This window comes from Pelobates fuscus, chromosome 6 (genome assembly GCF_036172605.1).
Source record: "Pelobates fuscus isolate aPelFus1 chromosome 6, aPelFus1.pri, whole genome shotgun sequence".
Taxonomy (NCBI): domain Eukaryota; kingdom Metazoa; phylum Chordata; class Amphibia; order Anura; family Pelobatidae; genus Pelobates; species Pelobates fuscus.
The window spans coordinates 195,229,964-195,252,974 of NC_086322.1; the positions used below are offsets into that span (position 1 = coordinate 195,229,964).

The window sequence follows — 23,011 nt, forward strand, 5'->3', positions numbered from 1 at the left end:
TAGGAGGCTATTCGTTGCGGTTAATTTCCTATATAGCTCTGTTTGTATGGTTCCGTCATCAAGTAATATAATTCTCAGATCCAAGAAGATTAGTTCGTGTACATCAATGACAGAGGTGAGTTTGGAATCAGCAATACAGTATTATACTATCTGATTCTCGTAGACAGACACCTCGTTCAGCTCTCCCTATCTATATTTCTACTTTGGGGATATCTATGCTTTTACATCACTTGTCCACATTACCATATGTTGTCTGGCAAAGGCAGGGACCTTTAGCCGACCTAAGCTACACTATTAAAAGTCAGCATAAGCCAATCCAGAGTAGTGGCATGATTTGCCTGCTCTGGGCAATCTATGAGGTCCAGACTTGATACCGATCAAAATATCCAATAAAAATCCCCCATTGTTTGGGACTAAGACATAATACTCACCTCATTATATCTCTGGCTGTCTATGTCTGACGATTCATTTGTGTATATACCATTGTACATATCATTTCCACCTTGCCCCTACTAACATAGAGACCAGCTATTATCTCTTAGTAAAAACACTCAGTATTAGTCTGCACTTGCAGTCTGAGAAACTTACTATTCTAGTAGGGACATATACGTTTATCAACGTTTGTTTTTTCTTCTCCTTTATGTTATGTCCGTCTAGAGCCTGATATCTTTTCAGCTCTCATTTTATCAATACATTAAAAGTTTATTATTTTTACCAATACATCGAGATTTAATTAAAAGTTATATTTTACTTCTCCTAAGGTCACTGGGCAGTCCAGTTCTTTGTTTGTTTTTCTATAATGTTCCTTTAACTCCTAAATAAAGAAATGAACTGTGTTAGGCATACTCAGTGTCTGCTCTCTAATTAGGCTTTGTGGCCGCCTAAATCGCCATAGTCCCTCCAGTCTGCCCTGAGAGGCAGAGAGTCAGCACAGTCTGCAGCTCCACCGGGTGGAAACTGCAGACTGGAGAGACAGCTCACCGGACCACTAGGGAGCCAGAACACTGGACCACCAGGGATCAAGGACACTGGACCACCAGGGAAAAAAGAAGGTATTTTTACGAGTACAACCCCCTCCCTCAGGGTCAGCTGTCACCCATTCCCTAACTGTGTCACCCCCTCCCTCAGTCACTCTGCCACCTGTCCCCCTCTCCCTCACTATGTTAACTCATCCCTCAGTCACTCTGCCACTTGTCACCCCCTCTCTCACTCTGTCACCACCTCCCTCACTATGCCACCCACTTCCTCCCTCACTCACTATATCACCCGCTCCTTCACTTACTCACTCTGCCACCAGTCGACCCCTCGCTCACTCTGTCACCTGTCTCCCCCTCCCTCACTCTCCCACCTGTTGCCCCCTTCCTCACTCTGTCAACCCCGTCCACTCTCTGTCACTCCCACCTACACTCTGTCACTATCTCTCTCCCTCATTCAGTCACCTGTCACCTTCTCCTTCCCTCACTCTGCCATCCCCTCCCTGTGCACTCTGCAACCTGTCACTCCCTCACTCTGTCACCTCCTCCCTCAGTCTGCCACCTGTCACCCCTTCCACACTCTGCCACCCCTCTCCACTCTCTGTCACCCCTCCCACACTCTCTGTCATCCCTCCCACACTCTGTCACCATTTCCCTCCCTCACTCTACCACCTGTCACCCCTTCCCTCTGCCACCTGTCATACACACAGTGTCACCACCCCACACACACAGTCATCACCCCCAAACACACTGTCACCTCCTTAACCCTGCCACTCACATTAACCCCTTCTGATCTTGTCATACTCACTCCCGCCAACCAAGCCGCACTCAGCTCCTCCATCCAAGCCACATTCACCTCCCCTGGCTCTACCACACTCACCCTATCACATTAAGCCCCCTAATCCTGTTACACTCCCCTTTTATTGCACTGTCATGTTCACTTCCTCTCTTCCTGTTACACTCCCTCCTCCAACCATGCCGCACTCACCCCCAACCCTGCCACACTAACTCTGTTACATTAACATCTCTAATCCTGTCATGCTCACCCCCCACACCTTGTCAATTGACCCCTTTAATCCTGCCACATTTACTCCTCCAACAATTCCACATTTACCCCAACCATGAAAACAGTCAGAGAGATCACAATGCAGCGGTATAGGGAGCTGCGACAATGCAAGCCTCTGAAGATGAATACAGAGACTAGCTCTCTGTATCCAACTCTGCAAGCCCACCCTTCATTATATCTAAAGCTCTTTATATACACACAAGGTAACCATTATTTTTTTTTCACTAATGGTGTTAGTAGGGGCCTCATGTTTAAATTTCGTCTAAGGCCTCGCAAAGTCTAGAGTCGCCCCATGGCATAATCTATACACAAAAGTTACTTCATTGAGCAAAATGTGTTTTGGTTACTATAGTATCACTATAAGTAAGTACCTGTTAAATACGCCATCAATTGGTGTCATCTGTCAAGTGGTTGATGCATGACAGATTTAGATTTTGACAGCATGAGTAGCAACTTAAAAAAAAAACACACTTTGCATCACAGACACACACACACAACCCTACATTAAGCTAAACACCACACACAATAAAATTTAGACAACTCCACACAACAATCACACTCAGCAAGCCCCCTACACAATCAAACTTTGCCTGCCCTGAAACAAAATTATATTAAGCTAGCCCCACACACAATTACATTCAGCTAGCAATCATGCAATCACTTTAAAGGAACACTATAATGCCAGGAAAACAAAACCATTTTCCTGGCACTATAGGGTTATTAGGTCCCCCATCCCTCAGAGCCCCCCTGCCGCTGGGCTGAAGAGGTTAAAAAAAACCTTCAGCCACTTACCTTAATCCAGCGCCAGGCTCCCACAGCGCTGGTGACCTCTCCTCGCCCTGCCGACATCAGCTCCCGAGTGGAGCCAAATGGGCATGCGCGGCCAGAGCGCAGAGAGATTACTCAATGCTTTCCTATGGGGATCTGAACTCACGATGCGTGAGTTCAATATGATAGGGAGACAGCCGCTAGAGTTTCTCTGAAAGTGCTATATTTTCAGCTGCAGGGTTAAAACTAGGAGGACCAGGCACTAAGACCACTTAATTGAGCTGAAATGGTCTGGGTGCCTATAGTGGTCCTGTAAGCCAACTCTACACATACATAGCAAGCTCAGTCAACCCGCACAATAACACTCAGCAACCACACAAATACTACCCAGATGAATTGATTGTAAGGGTAATAATGGGGACCTTATTTATTTTTTTGCACCTGGGCCCAGTGGTCCCAATTTACACCCTTGTTTTTGGAATCTGTGAAAAAATAAACATAAAAATAAACAAATATATATTTGCAAAATATTTTATATTTGAACTAATCAGCATGGGTGTCGGAGGAGAAGGGGGAGAGGCTACACTGGCAAGAGCCCTGAAAACTGCAGGTTTAGAATTCAATATTTATTACTCTTAGACCAGAGTCTCCTGTTCTGTTCTTGGGCAATGTCTGATGACATTTTTAGGAAGGAACATTACAAAATCTTGTTCCTTAAGTATAAACATAAGCAGAATATTTGACATTTTATTACACTTATTGTATGTACCCAAAAAGAAAGTGTTCAATGGCAATATTACAGACTCTAAAATATTCCAAGATGATGGATTCCATATAGTCTCTCAAAATTCTCTCACCAAAATTTCTGTTAAAGATGAGCATATTATTCCTTTTTAGAGAAACGGTTAAGAACAGAATAAGAGAAAACATAATGTGGGTACATAGTTATTCTCTTCATCATGCAATGTGACTATTTATTCTTCATTATATCTTTTGCAATAAATTTAAATAATTGTTCAGCCAATTATTAACCATTATTATTGTATCTGTAATGTTTAGAAATGGTATCTGTTCTATATATAGATAATATGTCTCTGAATCCATCTGATTACATTTGTGTTGCATTGTGTAGGTGTTTATTCACATAAAGTCATAAAAGAAAAAAATATAATTGCTCTTGATTGTTCTTGTTTATTTAGAGCAATAGGTTCTACTCATATAGAACATTCACTGTACTGTTTGTTCTAGATAATTACTGTATCTGTCTTTAAAAATAAAACTGAAATATAAAGATGTTTAATTTACTATTTGTCTGTATTATACATTATATGACTAATTAACTTGTTTAGAAATATGGCTTTTGTATTTGTAAATTGAAGACAAATTAAATGCCTTGCATTCCCTGAATACTATGTATTTATAAGGTATCAAAACTTTAACCTAGTAACTTTAAATAGAAAAGGTTCCTAAATGCCAAGTTACTAAAATGTACTAACAAGTTCTATAGGTGGGCACCCAGGCACACCCTATTGCAGAGAAAATTTGACCCCTATACTCCATTTAGATGTCTACCTACCTGCATTTCTGAATAATTAAAAAATAAAACTATTGACAATTTTAAACACATTTTAAATGGGTTTTATGACTTCAAATAAATTATGATTTAGAATTCAATACTCTTAAAAATTATATTGATATACATTCTAGTAAGATGTGTAGTGAACATTTATAACAATTACCTTACCACCAACTTCACTGTGGTTGCCAAAACTGCTAGGTATTTCAAAGGTTCTTTGTTTATAACACATATGTAATTTCCTCCCCTTCTGTGTGTATCATTGTCAATTTCCCCAGCTGCTTTTTGTCTGTCACTGTTCTCTTCCCCAGCCCCTCTGTGTGTGTCACTTTTTTATCCCTGTATCTCTATGTGTCTTTGTCCCATACAGCCTCTCTGTGTGTCTCTTTGCCTGCCCTTAAACCTCTGTGTGTCTCTTTGTCACCCCCCGAACCCTCTCTGTGTCTCTTTGTCCCCAGGACCTTTTGTGTGTTTCTTCTCCAGTCCTTTTGTGGTGTGTCTCTTTCCCCCCCAGACCATTTGTTTGTCTTTTTGTCTTCTCAGCACAACTGTGTGTCTCTGTTTCCACCACTGCCCTCTGTGTGTCTCTTTCCCCTCTCTGTGTGTCTCTTTGTCCTCCCTAGCCCTTTGCCCTCCACCTGTGTACCTTCAGGTAGCATAGCCAAGCAAACCGCGGTAGAGGATCTTCTGTTTCGTCTACTCGGTCTGACAGGAAGCTACTCATTGCTTTCTTAAGTGTGCAGTTTCCTGTCACACCAGGTAGAGGATACAGAAGATCCTTTACCGATATTTGCTTGGCCATGCTACATGCAGTGACCGGCAGAAGGGTCAGTGCTTTGCCGTGTGCTACCCTCCTGCTTGGGCTGGTGTGCTCTAGGCAGTTGCTTAGTTTGCCTAGCTTAAGCAATGGCCCTGGACACAGATATAAAGCCAGGGCAGAATACAGTATTGTTGCGGCTGTGTGTGAGCCTTTATCAATCTAGCAACAAAGTGAATAAAGACAGTATATTAGTAATATTTATGTTTTTAAAAATATTTACAATTAGCAATGTGTAGAAACAATCAGAAACACGTGAAAATAATAAACCATGTGCAAAATTCACTCAGTCATATAATGATGACATCATCATACAGGAAGTCAGTTGTTATAATAGATTACAAATAAAAACAAATACAAAAGAAGAAAATAAACTTCTTGTTGATTTGTTAATTGCAACATCCTATTACAGCTGTTCTCTACACATTGCCTAAAATGATAAATCATTGATCAGCCTTCCGGCAAAACCTATTGTGGTGGGTATTAATTTTTTGTTTGTCCTTTGGCCAGATATTTAGATCAATTTCTGAGACTTGGCCTTCTGACTATTAAATTATGAAAATGATGTAAGTTATCCTTTGACTGGCACTGATATTTTGTCTTTATACATCACTTGAGCATAGGAAAAGTTTCATAGCTGGTGAGAGAGCTTTATTAAGTTTGGGTTACTCTGGAGAGCCTTTGATGTTTTAGATGTCCAATTTAAAAATACTTGTGGAGGACAACTTTTGTTTTGTTTATGATGACTTTTATTTACAGTTGAAAGTATCTTCTGTTGTTATTGATCAGATTGCTTTTCTGGATTGTTTGGTTGAAGATTCAAACTAACCTGTGGCAAAAGCCAACTGAGAGAATATGCTTCTTCAATTTCCATCCACCCACTATTATTAAAGCGTTACCCAAAAACCAGATGTCTAGAATTAAGAAACTGGTTTCTGAAACCGTACTATTGCCATGACAGTTAAATGAAATGGTGGCCAGATTTCATGTTTGAGGCTTCCATGTAAATGTATTAGAAAAAGAAAGGGGTAATTCACTTTACTTAGAGAGGAAGTCTCTACTTTACAGTCAAATAAATACAAAATAAAGTATTTTTGCACCCTTTTGGGGTTTGATGTATTGTCATGGCAAATTCATTTCTGTGTTTCAGTGCTCCAGTCACGTAATCACTCTTCTTTGTTTATTTTGTCATTATTTTTTGCCCATTTTCTTCATACCCTCCTAACATCCAATCCCCTACATTTCATTATACTTGATCTTTGTCTATCTTTTTCTTTTTTATCTGCTTTTATTTTTGTCATCTTCTCTTTCTTTTGATCACATAACTTTGACTTATTTTTTCACATTTATTCACTAGGTAGCACTATGCACTACTTTTAGTTAGTTAAGTGTGTTTTTCTTAGTGGAGGAAGGGATAGAGGTTTTGGTAGGCATTAGTGGACGTTCCACTGTGCCGAGGTACTTCAGGGTCAGCCTGGCTTCTCTATTTATATTTGGCTTTGGGGATTCTTGCAGGATGGGAGGGGGGCACTCTCCCATTTCTGCTTGGGATTTTTTCTCCATATCACCCTGTTTAGTATTACTCATCTGTGTAGGCAGGCTGGCACTATTGCAGCACTTCTGTAGCTTTATTAGCAGTTTAAATTTACTGGCTAATTGCAGCCTCTTTAGGTTTTGCCCTTCCTCTTTTTGGTATATGCTTTTTTACTGTTATCCTTAGCACTATTAAAATCTTCCTCCTTTCTGTTATCCTCCTATTTGGACTTTTGTCCATATTTCTCTTTTTTTATGTGACTGAGTGGACTTTGCCATGGTTTATTATTTGCACATGTTCCTGATTGTTTCTGCACATTGCTATTTTTTTTTTTTTTGTTAAAGGGACTCACCAGTGCCAGGAAAACATATTTATTTTCTGGCACTGCAGGACCCTGCAGTTCCCCTCTCCCTGCCACCCCCATCCCATGTTGCTGAAGGGGTTAAAATGCCTTCAGTAACTTACCTGTCCCTCAGCGCTGGGTAAGGCTCCGCCTACTCTCCTCCCCCGCAGACGTCAGCCGGTGGGGGAAACCTAATGCGCATGCATGGCAATGGCCGTGCACGCACATTAGACCTCCCCGTAGGAAAGCATTATTATTATTATTCAATGCTTTCGTATGGGGATTTCGGCGATGCTGGAGATCCTCACATAGCGTGAGGACATCCAGCGTAGTTTAAAACACTTTTTGTGTTCTAAGAACACGGAAGTCCCTCTAGTGGCTGTCTGGCAGACAGCCACTAGAGGGGGACTTAACACTGCAAGGTAATTATTGCAGTTCATAAAAATGATTACACTTGCAGGGTTAAGGGTGGTGGGAGTTGGCACCCAGACCACTCCAACGGGCAGAATTGGTCTGGGTGCCTGGAGTGTCCCTTTAATGCTGTATATACTGTTTTTGTTCACTTTGTTGTTAGTTTGATAAAGGCCCACACCGAGCTGAAATGTTGCTAAATTGTATCCAATAAATCTGCAATGGACGATCCATCCTTGTGCCCAGTCTATTTTGATTTATTTCTACCTTTAGTCATGCAGCATGGGCTGAGGTATTGGAAATCTATGGTAGCTTGTCACCAGGTTCTTTTACCAGAAGCATCCTCTGTAAACATATGTCTAGGTGTCTTATGCTTCCAACATCCAGCAACAGCCATGCACATTCCGTAATCATCATGTACCGAGGTTTCCAATATCAACCAATGATGATCAATAGAAAGGGCTTCTGATGACTTTGGCATAGAGCTTAGAATTTCAAAGAGAGCTACTACGAGGCAAACTTCCTATAGTCAGGCACTAACTAGGTCGCTGTTATCAGTGCAATATAAGATTGCAGGTTGGAGGAGGGGTTGACAGATGTATCCTCTACATACTCTGTCACCAAATGCATAAGGTAGGCAGGGTACGTGCATGCCACAAAGTAGTAAAGGTTTAATTGCTAAAAGCATTGTGAGAAAAACAGTGAAAAACAGAGAAATACAAAATATATATTGTGCCTCTCTCCTTTTCATATTGATATAACTATAATGTATGTTTTCATTCATGTGCACATGGATTTTTAAATAACGATCATTTTCTCAGATCTTACTTTAGCATAGTATGATCGTCATGGTTTATTTACTAAAATGAGAATTCAAAGTGAATTTCGAAATAGCTGTACTGTAAATAACCCTGTTTATGTGCACAGAAATTTTACACACATAAAGATGATATTGAAAGTAGATTGATATATAAATTCAAAGTTACTGTTTCTACCTAGTAAAAGGTTTCCAGCTGTGATGTTACATTATATATTATATACAACAAATAATAAGCAATAGATGTAGTCACTAGCTCATGTAAGCATATTAGTCAGATGAGAGTCGATACGTATGTGCTAAACATATCATTTTATAAACAAAGCAGTGAACAAAAGAACCCAACTTATGCACTAACATTATATTGACAGTGTTACCATGAGAAACAACCATAAAATTAATAGTTATAGTATGCAGAATAGTTCATTTAAAAATTTTGCGGTAAAGAAATTTAAAGATTTCTAGAAGCTTGAGGAAAGAACTGAAAAATAAAAAGAAGCTAGATTGTGTAACAAAAAGTAAATAAAAATAAAACAAAAATAACTGAAAGATTGTTTTTCCCCCCAAAACACTAAGGTATTAAAGACCTGGTTACAACCTCCTGGCTTTCAAGCAGACAACCGCCCCTTTTACTTTCTGGTTTGGTTCGCTCAGTATAAAACAATGGGGTGATGAGAGTAGAAAGGTCACAACCAACAGGACCCAGTGGAGCGCTAAAGAATATATCAACTCACCCTTTTATAAAGGGATGTAAATGTAGAAAAATCTGGAGGGAATGAGATATAATGGAAATAATGGTGTAGTATATCTGGACTAGGTGGATAAGGAGAGAAGAGTTATATGGTAACAAACTCACATGGTACAGAGCCTGAAAGAGATAGGCTCAAATCATAAGCGCAGGGGTATTATAAAGCAAATACCAGGCTTCTTCAATGGCTGTGTATCAATCCTCAGAGAAAGGGAGAAAGAAGGACAATGGACCAAAGTCCTAGTGTATTATCCTCAACACAAAAATGGATCTGAACAAATACAGAAACTTGCTCACCTTTAAATGAGCCAATCCGAACTGGGCTCTCAGTTAAATGGACAATGTGCCTTTAAGAGGGCACTACTCTTCTTGTTAGCAGGAAAAGTGGATGCAGGTCAAGGACTCAAATTTAAAAAATAAATTTATTGTAAAACACTTACATAAAAATCAAATAAAAAGCTCCCATAAATAAATGGTGCAGAAATGAGTCCTCTCCCGAGACGCGTTTCACCTTGTACAAAAGGCTTTTTCAATCGGTGTCCTGCTTGAGTTTCCCGCTGGTTTAAATACCCAAAGAGTCCTTTTCTATTGGTTAATGATGTCTTCCGGTTTTCCGAACACAACGAGGGATATTACCATCAGCTGTTGTGTAAGTTCGTGATACCGGAAGTGACGTATCGCGTTTACCGCAACGTCACTTCCGTTTAGATCGTGGCCGCCATATTAGTCATTGGCAAGCCACGAACTCACTCATTATATCAGTGTATTCAACATAGCATAGATGAACATGAAGGAAAAAAAGAAAAAAGGAGATCAGTTTGCATCTTGACTCCATACATATACTCGATAAGACAATGACACAAAATGAATAAATGTGCAAAGGGAATATAATAGATTCCCCTCAGTTAAACAGCAACATCTCTTTGCTGTGTGAATTGATTACCATTGTAACCTATTGCATCAGATGTTAAGTGCGAAAGTAACTGCCCAACATCACTTCCACTTTAAAGGGATATACAATCAATTCCTTTTCATTGAAATATACGTGTATAAATAATGGGAAAATTACACACCCATCAGATAATCTAGTAGATAGTCGTATATATACAATATTTACAAAAAATATTCAGTAGTGTCATTGTTTTAAAGAGGTACAATAGTAGTTATGTATCTTACAACAGTAAATGTAGTGAACAACATAGCAACCCATCATAGTAGAGATCATGGGATAGCTGAGATGAAAGGCAGAAAAAATAAATAAAAACTAAACCTATAAAAAATGACAAAGCTCAAAGTCTTGATTAAGACCTTTAGGGTGTAAAGTATCTAAATCAAAAATCCATTTCATCTCAGCTTTACCCATTTTTCTCACTAAGTCATCACCTCTCCAATCTGTGACTACTTTTTGGATTCCCATAAATTGTATACCTTTCGGGTCACTGTTATGTGTATTTTTAAAGTGAAATGATACATTGTGCTTTACAAATCCATTTCTTATATTTCTGACGTGCTCTTGTATTCTCACCTGCAAAGGGCGTATTGTCCGCCCGATGTACAGGAGTCCACAAGGGCACGTCAGCATATATATTACTCTTTTGGTATGGCAGGTAATGATGTCTTTTATTTTATAATTCCTTTTGGGATTATTAGGGTCCGTAAATTCCCTAATTACTCTTTTGGGATTGCTGGTGTTCCTACAAGCCCCACAAACTCCGCAACCATAGAAACCTTTAGACTCCTTAAAGGGGTTTGAAATTGCATTGACTCTAGTTGAATTATTATTGGAGAGACTGTTCCTTAAGTTGGAGACCCCCCTATAGATAATCTTAGGTTGTTCAGGTAGGAGGGTATTTAATATCTCATCATTTTTAAGGATAGGCCAGTGTTTCTGGATTACTTTTTTAACTTGTTGGCTCTGTGTATTGAAGTCGCAAATGAAGGCCAATTCCCTATCTGTAGAGGCTGTTGGTTTTACTTTATATTGTAAGAGAGATTCTCGTTCTCTGAGACTTATCTCCTTATAGGCATTATCTAGTAGCTGTTTATTATAACCTTTGTCCGAGAAGTCTTTCATGATTTTCTGTGATTGATTGTGAAACACAGTAAAATCAGTACAATTACGTCGTATTCTGAGAAGTTGTGCCTTCGGTGCGTTAAGGAGCCAGGGTGAATAATGGCAACTATTGCCCTCGATGTAACTATTTACATCGACCTTTTTAAAAAAGGTACTGGTTTTGATGGTGTTATTCTCGATAAAGATATTAAGATCTAGAAATTCAACTTTATTTTTACTGCTGTTTTTGGTGAGCTTAATACCCCAATCATTATCTTCAATAGATGAAAAGAAGAGGTCAAGGGATTCACTGCTGCCCTTCCAAACGAAAAAAATATCATCTATGTAACGATGATAGGACACCAGGCTTGCACCCCACCTACAGTCGCCAAATATGAACAGATGTTCCCAGTATGACATGAATAAATTGGCGTAGCTGGGTGCAAACCTGGTGCCCATCGCCGTTCCACAGATTTGCAAATAGAATGTGTCATTAAACCAAAAGTAGTTGTTATGAAGTATCCAATTGATTCCTTCCAGAATGAAATCAATCTGGGATTGCGGAAAAAGTTCATATTTTTCAAGAAAAAACCTGGTTGCTTCGCATCCTTTATTGTGCTGTATGATAGTATACAAGGAATGAACGTCAGCTGTGACTAACCAGCAATCTTCATCCCATACTACATCTTTAAGGACTTGAAGAACATTGATGGTATCTTTCAGATAACCTCTACATTTCTTGACTATGGGCTGTATACATTGATCAATGTACTGGGAAAGCCTGCTCGATATAGATCCAATCCCCGAAATGATGGGACGTCCTGGGGGCTTAGTAAGATGTTTATGGATCTTTGGCAAATAATAGAAAACGGGGATCCTAGGATGGTGAATATTAAGGAACTCTGATTCCTTTTTATTCAAGATACCCTCTAATTTGCCTTTATCTATCAGTCTAGTGTAACTGACCTTAATTTCGCTGGTAGGGTCCCTATTTAGAACAGTATATGTTGTGGTGTCTTCAAGTAACCTATTAGACTCCACAATATAGTCACTCTTCTCGATAAGGACAATCCCCCCTCCCTTGTCGGCAGGCTTAATGACCAATGTGCTGTCATTTTTAAAATTCTTAAGACTGTTTCTCTCTTGAAAAGTCAGGTTATATTCATTCTTCCCAATGGGTCTAATGCGTTTGATGTCCCTCATAACCATTTTCTCAAATGTTGACATCTCATCAGAGATGCAGAACTTGGGAAAAAAATGAGATTTATCTTTCAGTTCCGTATGTACAAATTCATCACTTATTTCACTTGACGTGAATGTTGGTGATGGTTTTTTATGAAAGAACTTTTTTAGACACATTTTTCTCTTAAACCTGTTTAGGTCCAAATAGGTGCTGAATTTATCTAATGTTCTAGTCGGGGCAAATTTGAGGCCCTTTTCGAGTAGTGATAATTGTGGTTTGGAAAGCACTCTATTTGTAAGGTTAAATATGCCATTATTAATTATTTTTAGTCTCTTTTTCCTCTTTTGAAAAGATACTCCTCCTCTAGTTCCCCTTCCTCTAGGGATCTCCTCCTTTTTCCCAGTGGGGAGCATTTGTACCTCTCCCTCTCTTGGAGTTCCCAAAAATCCTCCTGTCTTGGTGACCGATCTAAATGTGAGAATCTGTTATATAGAGGAACACTCTCCTCCTCTTTCCTCTTGGGTCTACTAGAATTTGATTGATGTTTATCAAAATATGCACCTGTTTTTTTCTCTCTATACATATCCCTTTCATTGGGGTGATAATTCCTTTTATTTTTAGGAGAAACGGGATTGTTTCTACCATAACTGTGGTTCTCACTTGGTCTATATCTGGATCTATTTATGGTTGTTGTTCGAAGTTCTTTGTGAAAAGGACGATCCCTATTAAGATCTTTCCTACCAGAAAAATCTTTATAGGTGTTGGAATGGTAGGGTCTATTCCTATCAAAATTAGGGAATAATTTTGATAGGAATAGACCCTACCATTCCAACACCTATAAAGATTTTTCTGGTAGGAAAGATCTTAATAGGGATCGTCCTTTTCACAAAGAACTTCGAACAACAACCATAAATAGATCCAGATATAGACCAAGTGAGAACCACAGTTATGGTAGAAACAATCCCGTTTCTCCTAAAAATAAAAGGAATTATCACCCCAATGAAAGGGATATGTATAGAGAGAAAAAAACAGGTGCATATTTTGATAAACATCAATCAAATTCTAGTAGACCCAAGAGGAAAGAGGAGGAGAGTGTTCCTCTATATAACAGATTCTCACATTTAGATCGGTCACCAAGACAGGAGGATTTTTGGGAACTCCAAGAGAGGGAGAGGTACAAATGCTCCCCACTGGGAAAAAGGAGGAGATCCCTAGAGGAAGGGGAACTAGAGGAGGAGTATCTTTTCAAAAGAGGAAAAAGAGACTAAAAATAATTAATAATGGCATATTTAACCTTACAAATAGAGTGCTTTCCAAACCACAATTATCACTACTCGAAAAGGGCCTCAAATTTGCCCCGACTAGAACATTAGATAAATTCAGCACCTATTTGGACCTAAACAGGTTTAAGAGAAAAATGTGTCTAAAAAAGTTCTTTCATAAAAAACCATCACCAACATTCACGTCAAGTGAAATAAGTGATGAATTTGTACATACGGAACTGAAAGATAAATCTCATTTTTTTCCCAAGTTCTGCATCTCTGATGAGATGTCAACATTTGAGAAAATGGTTATGAGGGACATCAAACGCATTAGACCCATTGGGAAGAATGAATATAACCTGACTTTTCAAGAGAGAAACAGTCTTAAGAATTTTAAAAATGACAGCACATTGGTCATTAAGCCTGCCGACAAGGGAGGGGGGATTGTCCTTATCGAGAAGAGTGACTATATTGTGGAGTCTAATAGGTTACTTGAAGACACCACAACATATACTGTTCTAAATAGGGACCCTACCAGCGAAATTAAGGTCAGTTACACTAGACTGATAGATAAAGGCAAATTAGAGGGTATATTGAATAAAAAGGAATCAGAGTTCCTTAATATTCACCATCCTAGGATCCCCGTTTTCTATTATTTGCCAAAGATCCATAAACATCTTACTAAGCCCCCAGGACGTCCCATCATTTCGGGGATTGGATCTATATCGAGCAGGCTTTCCCAGTACATTGATCAATGTATACAGCCCATAGTCAAGAAATGTAGAGGTTATCTGAAAGATACCATCAATGTTCTTCAAGTCCTTAAAGATGTAGTATGGGATGAAGATTGCTGGTTAGTCACAGCTGACGTTCATTCCTTGTATACTATCATACAGCACAATAAAGGATGCGAAGCAACCAGGTTTTTTCTTGAAAAATCTGAACTTTTTCCGCAATCCCAGATTGATTTCATTCTGGAAGGAATCAATTGGATACTTCATAACAACTACTTTTGGTTTAATGAGACATTCTATTTGCAAATCTGTGGAACGGCGATGGGCACCAGGTTTGCACCCAGCTACGCCAATTTATTCATGTCATACTGGGAACATCTGTTCATATTTGGCGACTGTAGGTGGGGTGCAAGCCTGGTGTCCTATCATCGTTACATAGATGATATTTTTTTCGTTTGGAAGGGCAGCAGTGAATCCCTTGACCTCTTCTTTTCATCTATTGAAGATAATGATTGGGGTATTAAGCTCACCAAAAACAGCAGTAAAAATAAAGTTGAATTTCTAGATCTTAATATCTTTATCGAGAATAACACCATCAAAACCAGTACCTTTTTTAAAAAGGTCGATGTAAATAGTTACATCGAGGGCAATAGTTGCCATTATTCACCCTGGCTCCTTAACGCACCGAAGGCACAACTTCTCAGAATACGACGTAATTGTACTGATTTTACTGTGTTTCACAATCAATCACAGAAAATCATGAAAGACTTCTCGGACAAAGGTTATAATAAACAGCTACTAGATAATGCCTATAAGGAGATAAGTCTCAGAGAACGAGAATCTCTCTTACAATATAAAGTAAAACCAACAGCCTCTACAGATAGGGAATTGGCCTTCATTTGCGACTTCAATACACAGAGCCAACAAGTTAAAAAAGTAATCCAGAAACACTGGCCTATCCTTAAAAATGATGAGATATTAAATACCCTCCTACCTGAACAACCTAAGATTATCTATAGGGGGGTCTCCAACTTAAGGAACAGTCTCTCCAATAATAATTCAACTAGAGTCAATGCAATTTCAAACCCCTTTAAGGAGTCTAAAGGTTTCTATGGTTGCGGAGTTTGTGGGGCTTGTAGGAACACCAGCAATCCCAAAAGAGTAATTAGGGAATTTACGGACCCTAATAATCCCAAAAGGAATTATAAAATAAAAGACATCATTACCTGCCATACCAAAAGAGTAATATATATGCTGACGTGCCCTTGTGGACTCCTGTACATCGGGCGGACAATACGCCCTTTGCAGGTGAGAATACAAGAGCACGTCAGAAATATAAGAAATGGATTTGTAAAGCACAATGTATCATTTCACTTTAAAAATACACATAACAGTGACCCGAAAGGTATACAATTTATGGGAATCCAAAAAGTAGTCACAGATTGGAGAGGTGATGACTTAGTGAGAAAAATGGGTAAAGCTGAGATGAAATGGATTTTTGATTTAGATACTTTACACCCTAAAGGTCTTAATCAAGACTTTGAGCTTTGTCATTTTTTATAGGTTTAGTTTTTATTTATTTTTTCTGCCTTTCATCTCAGCTATCCCATGATCTCTACTATGATGGGTTGCTATGTTGTTCACTACATTTACTGTTGTAAGATACATAACTACTATTGTACCTCTTTAAAACAATGACACTACTGAATATTTTTTGTAAATATTGTATATATACGACTATCTACTAGATTATCTGATGGGTGTGTAATTTTCCCATTATTTATACACGTATATTTCAATGAAAAGGAATTGATTGTATATCCCTTTAAAGTGGAAGTGATGTTGGGCAGTTACTTTCGCACTTAACATCTGATGCAATAGGTTACAATGGTAATCAATTCACACAGCAAAGAGATGTTGCTGTTTAACTGAGGGGAATCTATTATATTCCCTTTGCACATTTATTCATTTTGTGTCATTGTCTTATCGAGTATATGTATGGAGTCAAGATGCAAACTGATCTCCTTTTTTCTTTTTTTCCTTCATGTTCATCTATGCTATGTTGAATACACTGATATAATGAGTGAGTTCGTGGCTTGCCAATGACTAATATGGCGGCCACGATCTAAACGGAAGTGACGTTGCGGTAAACGCGATACGTCACTTCCGGTATCACGAACTTACACAACAGCTGATGGTAATATCCCTCGTTGTGTTCGGAAAACCGGAAGACATCATTAACCAATAGAAAAGGACTCTTTGGGTATTTAAACCAGCGGGAAACTCAAGCAGGACACCGATTGAAAAAGCCTTTTGTACAAGGTGAAACGCGTCTCGGGAGAGGACTCATTTCTGCACCATTTATTTATGGGAGCTTTTTATTTGATTTTTATGTAAGTGTTTTACAATAAATTTATTTTTTAAATTTGAGTCCTTGACCTGCATCCACTTTTCCTGCTAACAAGAAGAGTAGTGCCCTCTTAAAGGCACATTGTCCATTTAACTGAGAGCCCAGTTCGGATTGGCTCATTTAAAGGTGAGCAAGTTTCTGTATTTGTTCAGATCCATTTTTGTGTTGAGGATAATACACTAGGACTTTGGTCCATTGTCCTTCTTTCTCCCTTTCTCTGAGGATTGATACACAGCCATTGAAGAAGCCTGGTATTTGCTTTATAATACCCCTGCGCTTATGATTTGAGCCTATCTCTTTCAGGCTCTGTACCATGTGAGTTTGTTACCATATAACTCTTCTCTCCTTATCCACCTAGTCCAGATATACTACACCATTATTTCCATTATATCTCATTCCCTCCAGATTTTTCTACATTTACATCCCTTTATAAAAGGGTGAGTTGATATATTCTTTAGCGCTCCACTGGGTCCTGTTGGTTGTGACCTTTCTACTCTCATCACCCCATTGTTTTGCATGTTATTGTGTTAAGGTTTGGAGGTACCTTCACGTGTGTTGAGCTGCTTAGTCATACTAGATTCTTCATTTCATCATTGTTTGAGCGCCTCTATAGCACGGTTTTTTTTGTTACTATTTTCTATGGTTCGCTCAGTATAGCTAAACTCAAGAGGTAGCAATTGCCCAGAGCACCTGACTTGCAAAGACTTCTTATTGAGCTGAATTGGGAAGTCTGTGATTGGACAACCACAGAAAGTCTGGGAGGGCTTGCAAAGGCTGCAGACGAGAGACCTACTGGTTTTGCAAGGTGATTTAATATACACACCCAATGGAAAAATGCTTAACTAAATGCATGCATGGTTTCATTGGGGGCATACCTACTAAAATTGATTTTTGTGGAGTGTCCTTTAAGGCATTAATGTATATTTTTTTAAAAACACAATAACTTACTTTACTTATCATACTTGTTAATTTGGTTTTGGCAATACCTTAGATATCACTTCTGGTAATATATTAGTATATAGTAGAACAAATCTGTTCTAAATATTATTTCTACTTCACTGGTTATTGAGGGTGTATTGTGCACATTAAATGAAGCTTAACTTTTGTTTATAATGTTTATTCTGTATTTATGATGTCATTGTATAATATAACATACATTTAAAAAAAAAGGGAACTTTTCACAAGATATAGTCAAACTTTGTTGAAGAAATACATGTTGAAAAATGTGTCACTTGAATTAAGCTTATGAACTTTATGACAGGCACTGCTATTAGTAAGACGGATGTATATTTAAAATTAGGCACTTCAGTTAGCATCATTCTTTTTCTCTTACTGGAAACTAATGAAGATGAAATATGGAATAAAATGTACCTTTTTGACAGTGTCCAACATAGATCGACCTCCCTGCCATGGCTTTGAGGTCTTCTTGATGCAGGTAAGGCTAGCCATGCTGTGCCACTTTCGATCTTCGAGTTTCTTATGAAAAGCATTAGCTAGCAGAAGCACTGTATCATATATGTACTGGTTACTGATCTGAAAAGGATTAGATATCGATCATTAGCCACAAGGTTTGAAGAATACTGACATTTATAAGTAGAAATCATAACATATTTGCTTCAGCTGCTTATAGAGCCATTAACTTATAACTAGAGTTCTTGCTTGGTTGAGCATAGACTTTTTTGTTCTATCTAAATTAGTTCAATCAGGTTTGTCATTTACGAAGTGTCTCTTTTTTTTCTCAGTGTTCTGATGAATGCTTTGTTTTATACTGACCTTGATGTCCTTTTCTAAAATATCTGTATTTCTAACAACAATACAATAATATATATATATATTTTTTTTACTTATGTGTCCTTTTTAACAGTTTACTGTATACATAGTTACATAGCTGAAAAGAGACTTGTGTCCATCAAGTTCAGCCTTCCTCACATATGTTTTTGCTGTTGATCCAAAAGAAGGCAAAAAACACAGTCTGAAGCGCTTCCAATTTTGCAACAAACTAGGAAAAAAAATCCTTATGTCTTATGTATGTCTATACTATATTAAAAAAACAGTTATCCATATGTCTGAAATGTCTGAAACATGCTTGACATTGCACTGTTCAGTTAGCCCATAATTCTGGTATACTTTGTCTCATAGTTAGGGTATTTGATTGACCCAAATTTGGCTAAATTGCTGTGCTATTTACTAAACATAGAGTTAATTTGAGAACAATGGACCAAAATAGCAGAATGTATATGAAAGGAAATGTCCAAATTAGCTGTAGATAGTTCTCATATAACAATTTAATTTAATTGGCTGGAGTCTGTTGCCACATTGTGGTCCTTTTTTCTGAAAGAAGACAAGCAACATTTATTTAATCTTCATCCAAGTGTGAAATTCAGGATTTTCCACATCAAATAGGTGTTGCTAATGTCTAAAAGCCTTTATAGTCTATGAAGCCCAAATATGTTGTCCTATTTTTTTTTTAGAAAAATTCTCAGCTGTGTTGATATTTTACCCAATAATTAGCAATCCCCTGATAAAAGTTATTAACAAGTTAATAACAATTAATTGGTGTTAACCTGGTGTATGTTAAATAGGAACGTAAGTCTAGTGATGCTCATTTTTAATTAATTGTACATAGAATATATTAAAAACATATGAATATAAGCTGAAAAGAACACATTCTATGGAAAACAACAGTACATGTGGGACAACCACCAATGGTATGGCTTCTGCATCATGTGCAAGTACAGGCATTGTGGGGTCCGAAGCATCTCTTCAAGATGCCGGACCATGCTCTGCCCTTGGACGGCAGATGGGCTGGGTGCTGAGACTCCTTGGAACTCATGGCCACGTACTTTTTCTCCTCATATCTCTGATTATTAGGGAAAAATACATTTGATTTGATTTCCATACTTATGACAACTTTTCCCTTATGTACAATTTTAGTTTTGACTATCTATGGTCCTATTGGGCTTCACACTAGTTTATCTGTCCTTAATTTGTAATGTGTATAGATGCCATGATGGAGGGCCTCCTGGGAGGATGGCACTGTCATTAATCAACATGGTTTTTTTTCTATACTAATTTAGTCCAAATTAAAGCATGTTTCACTACAGTATTACTTAACTTCTATTATTCCTCATGTCTAGATAGTTTCTTATGCCAAATAATTTAGCTTCTGACCAACGTCTAGATATGAAAGCACAGCCAGAAAATGTTTATTTGTATTTTTTTAATTGGTGCACTATTGTAATATTATCATACACCATATCACAAACTCTGTCATTAAAATCAATGAAGCAACTTGGCAATGCTGCACAAATATTTTCACAAACAGGAGAAAGTATAACTTCTTCACGTCTCCTTGTAGCGCCATCAATAAAGTGCTGGGAGGGCGGGAGTGGACTTATAATGTCACCTATTTTTGAACCAAATTGTACGAGTATATTTTGTAATAAACTTTCTTTTTTTTTAAAACCAAATTAGGAAACATTTATAGTTTTTTTATTTTTTGTCTTATGATGTTTAACTATATATAGCACATTAATATTTTATGACTAAGCTATTTTAACAAATGTAAGAATTTTGCCTAAATGTTGCATATGATTCAATATGACTTTTATAAATAGTTTGTACAAACACATTTATTGAATTTCAGTTTTTTTGTGGTTTCCTCTTGTGTGTTATTGGCATTTTGATGCATAATATTTATGTGTTTCAGCATCACAATTTATTTAATTCAATCCGTTATAACTCACATTGTATTTTGCTTTAATCCTAGAACCATGCAACACCTACAATTGTAAACCATTTCTCATTTCTTATACATAACATTTGTATTTATGCATTTGTATTATTTTTAAGTTTTGACAGCTTTCCAGTTTCAGCTCTGAAGGTTTGACAACTGACAGCTGTTGTTTTGCACTTTTGTGAATTTTAGTTGCAATGATTATACAGTAGTTACAGTGTTTAAACTTAACATTTGGAACCATATTCCCTATCACTGTCAACAGTTTCTGCTATTTTCTCTTATGAGGTTTAAAAATGTGGTATGTTACAGTACGTTTTATTGGCACCCTTAATATATATTTTGGTTTCTACATATGTGCAGATAATACCCCAAACCATACATTCTCTTCTTAGCTTTCACATTCATAATATGTATATCTAATGCAGCCACTGTCATCTCGTCTTTAACAGTCTACTGTAATATGAAATTTCATCCCATGATACCAAAATTCCCATTGCCGATTTAAGAAATTACTAAATCTTCATCTGAGTTGCTATTTTGTGTTTTATTTTTTTACCATCCCTTCTTTCAGCTCTTAAATTCAGTAGCTAACATACCCCTTACAAGTCGAAAAAATGTCAGATATGTTGATCAAATATATAACATTGATACTTAAAATATCAAGACTCTCATTCATTTCTTAATCCTATTTTTTTCTGCTTACTGCAACCTTTTGTATATTGTCTCTCCTTGAAAATGTTTGACTCAACTACAATCTGTACAATCTGTGTTTTTCCTCCTTATATATTTTGCTATTCTTAAATAAAATGTTAATTTAAACCCATCATTTGGAAACCTCTCCACAGTTCTACTCCTTACAACTTCACAACCCAATCCTTATTGACAGCAGCTTACTTATTGTAAGTATACTTAGCCGACTTAGAGGATTTTTTACCATCCTGGTCATTACACCCAACTTTAAACAAGTTGGTATTCACTTAATCCCTAGATGAACCCTTGCAGATTGACTGTGAAAACCTTTGTGAAGAACTGATGCACATGGACTGCTTAATAGAGTTCATACAACTTACTAACTATCATGTGTTTAAATATTTCCTTCTTACCATTATTTTAGTCACACTTGGAATAAGTTGAAAACATCAAACAAAGCTACATCTAGGTACATTTGCTACTCAATTTTTATAGACACATCCATTAAGCTGTCAACATGTATAATTGTACAGAGTGTTGCATACAATTCTTTTGTTACAGCTGAAAATAGATGGTGTCATTATCTGTCACTGTTCGAATAAAGAATCATTTGAGCAATAAACAAACCTATAAGTGGTCATTTATACAAATAAAGGGGTTTTAATTTGTTTGTACAACACAAATGCAAATACTAATATAATAAAGAATTCATTATGTATCGTATTTACTATATATTTTTTGATCCTGTTAAAATCTACATCCTGAATGAGTCAGTAATATGTGCTCAGCATTCATATGTCCCGTGTTTTCTAAGTTAAAAAGTTTTATACAAATAGCTGCTCTTTAAAATGGTTCCTCTTACTCTGGAGACAGCTATGTTTTGTGTTTTATATGTACATAGTTTCATATATTTTGGCAATATGCTTTGCTTGACAAACAATAGAATCTCATGCAACTGCAATTAGATCACAGTTTGATCTAAACTTTGCACTGAACGGATTTAATACCACAGTATGTGTAGGGGTAATTAACACATATTCAACAACCCACTAAAACAGTTGTACTTCAAAATAAATCAACATTCACTATGTGACAGAAGACATTAATAAAAACACATTTTTAATAAGTTGTTTGCAAATGCTTTTCTGTTAAATAGCAACAAATATGTAATTATTTTTTTACAAATAAACAAGAGACTATGTGAACTCACTAAGTGAGATAAACTGCTCTAAAACCCAAATTCTGAACATCAGTATGTTAGTTACTGAGCTCCTGTTTCATAAAATGTTTAAATATTCAAAAAATCAAACCAAAATTGAAATGTGGTTTTTGAAGACAGTTGAAATCTCCCTTTTGCTATGAGATGGAGGATAACTGTTAGGAGGATAGATGCTAAGGAGGTATAGTACAAACTGCATCACCAGATGTAGACCTATAATATATTATATAGATATATAATATAGATGTACACAGGACATTTAGCTGAGTTATAAATATATGGGTAAGCTTATAAGCGGTATGAATATGTGTGTGTTATCTATAGACATATACACTGCACATACGGGGATGGAAGGGTGTGTGGGTGCATCATTTGATATTACAATTATTTGCTTGAGAAGGAGATCCCACCAAGATTACAAGTGTATTTCGTATAGGAGGTGTGTGCTATTCCTGCAAAGAACCCAATATTGTGTTCCACTTCATCTGCTGAGTATAATAATACCCGCATTGTATGCCTTTGGCACTATTCTGTGAAGCTACAATGCCATATAAGAGACAAGGCTATTTCAGTTTCTATAGTTAGAAATAATATTAATATAGTTAGGTGCAAGGTGATCCGTTACAGAGGGGTTTGATGCGCCCGTGTCCTACTTTGGAGCACTTAA

General features: G+C 37.3%; 1 protein-coding gene across 1 annotated transcript in view; it reads right to left on the minus strand.

Annotated features, from left to right (window-relative positions):
- The window catches only part of GRID2 (glutamate ionotropic receptor delta type subunit 2), a 1,057,299-nt gene that overhangs the window by 364,520 nt on the left and 669,768 nt on the right, over positions 1 to 23,011 (minus strand). The window contains exon 7 of the mRNA XM_063458620.1: positions 18,068 to 18,229. Within this exon, the coding sequence (XP_063314690.1) occupies positions 18,068 to 18,229 (162 nt within the window). The remainder of the gene's footprint in view (positions 1 to 18,067; positions 18,230 to 23,011) is intronic.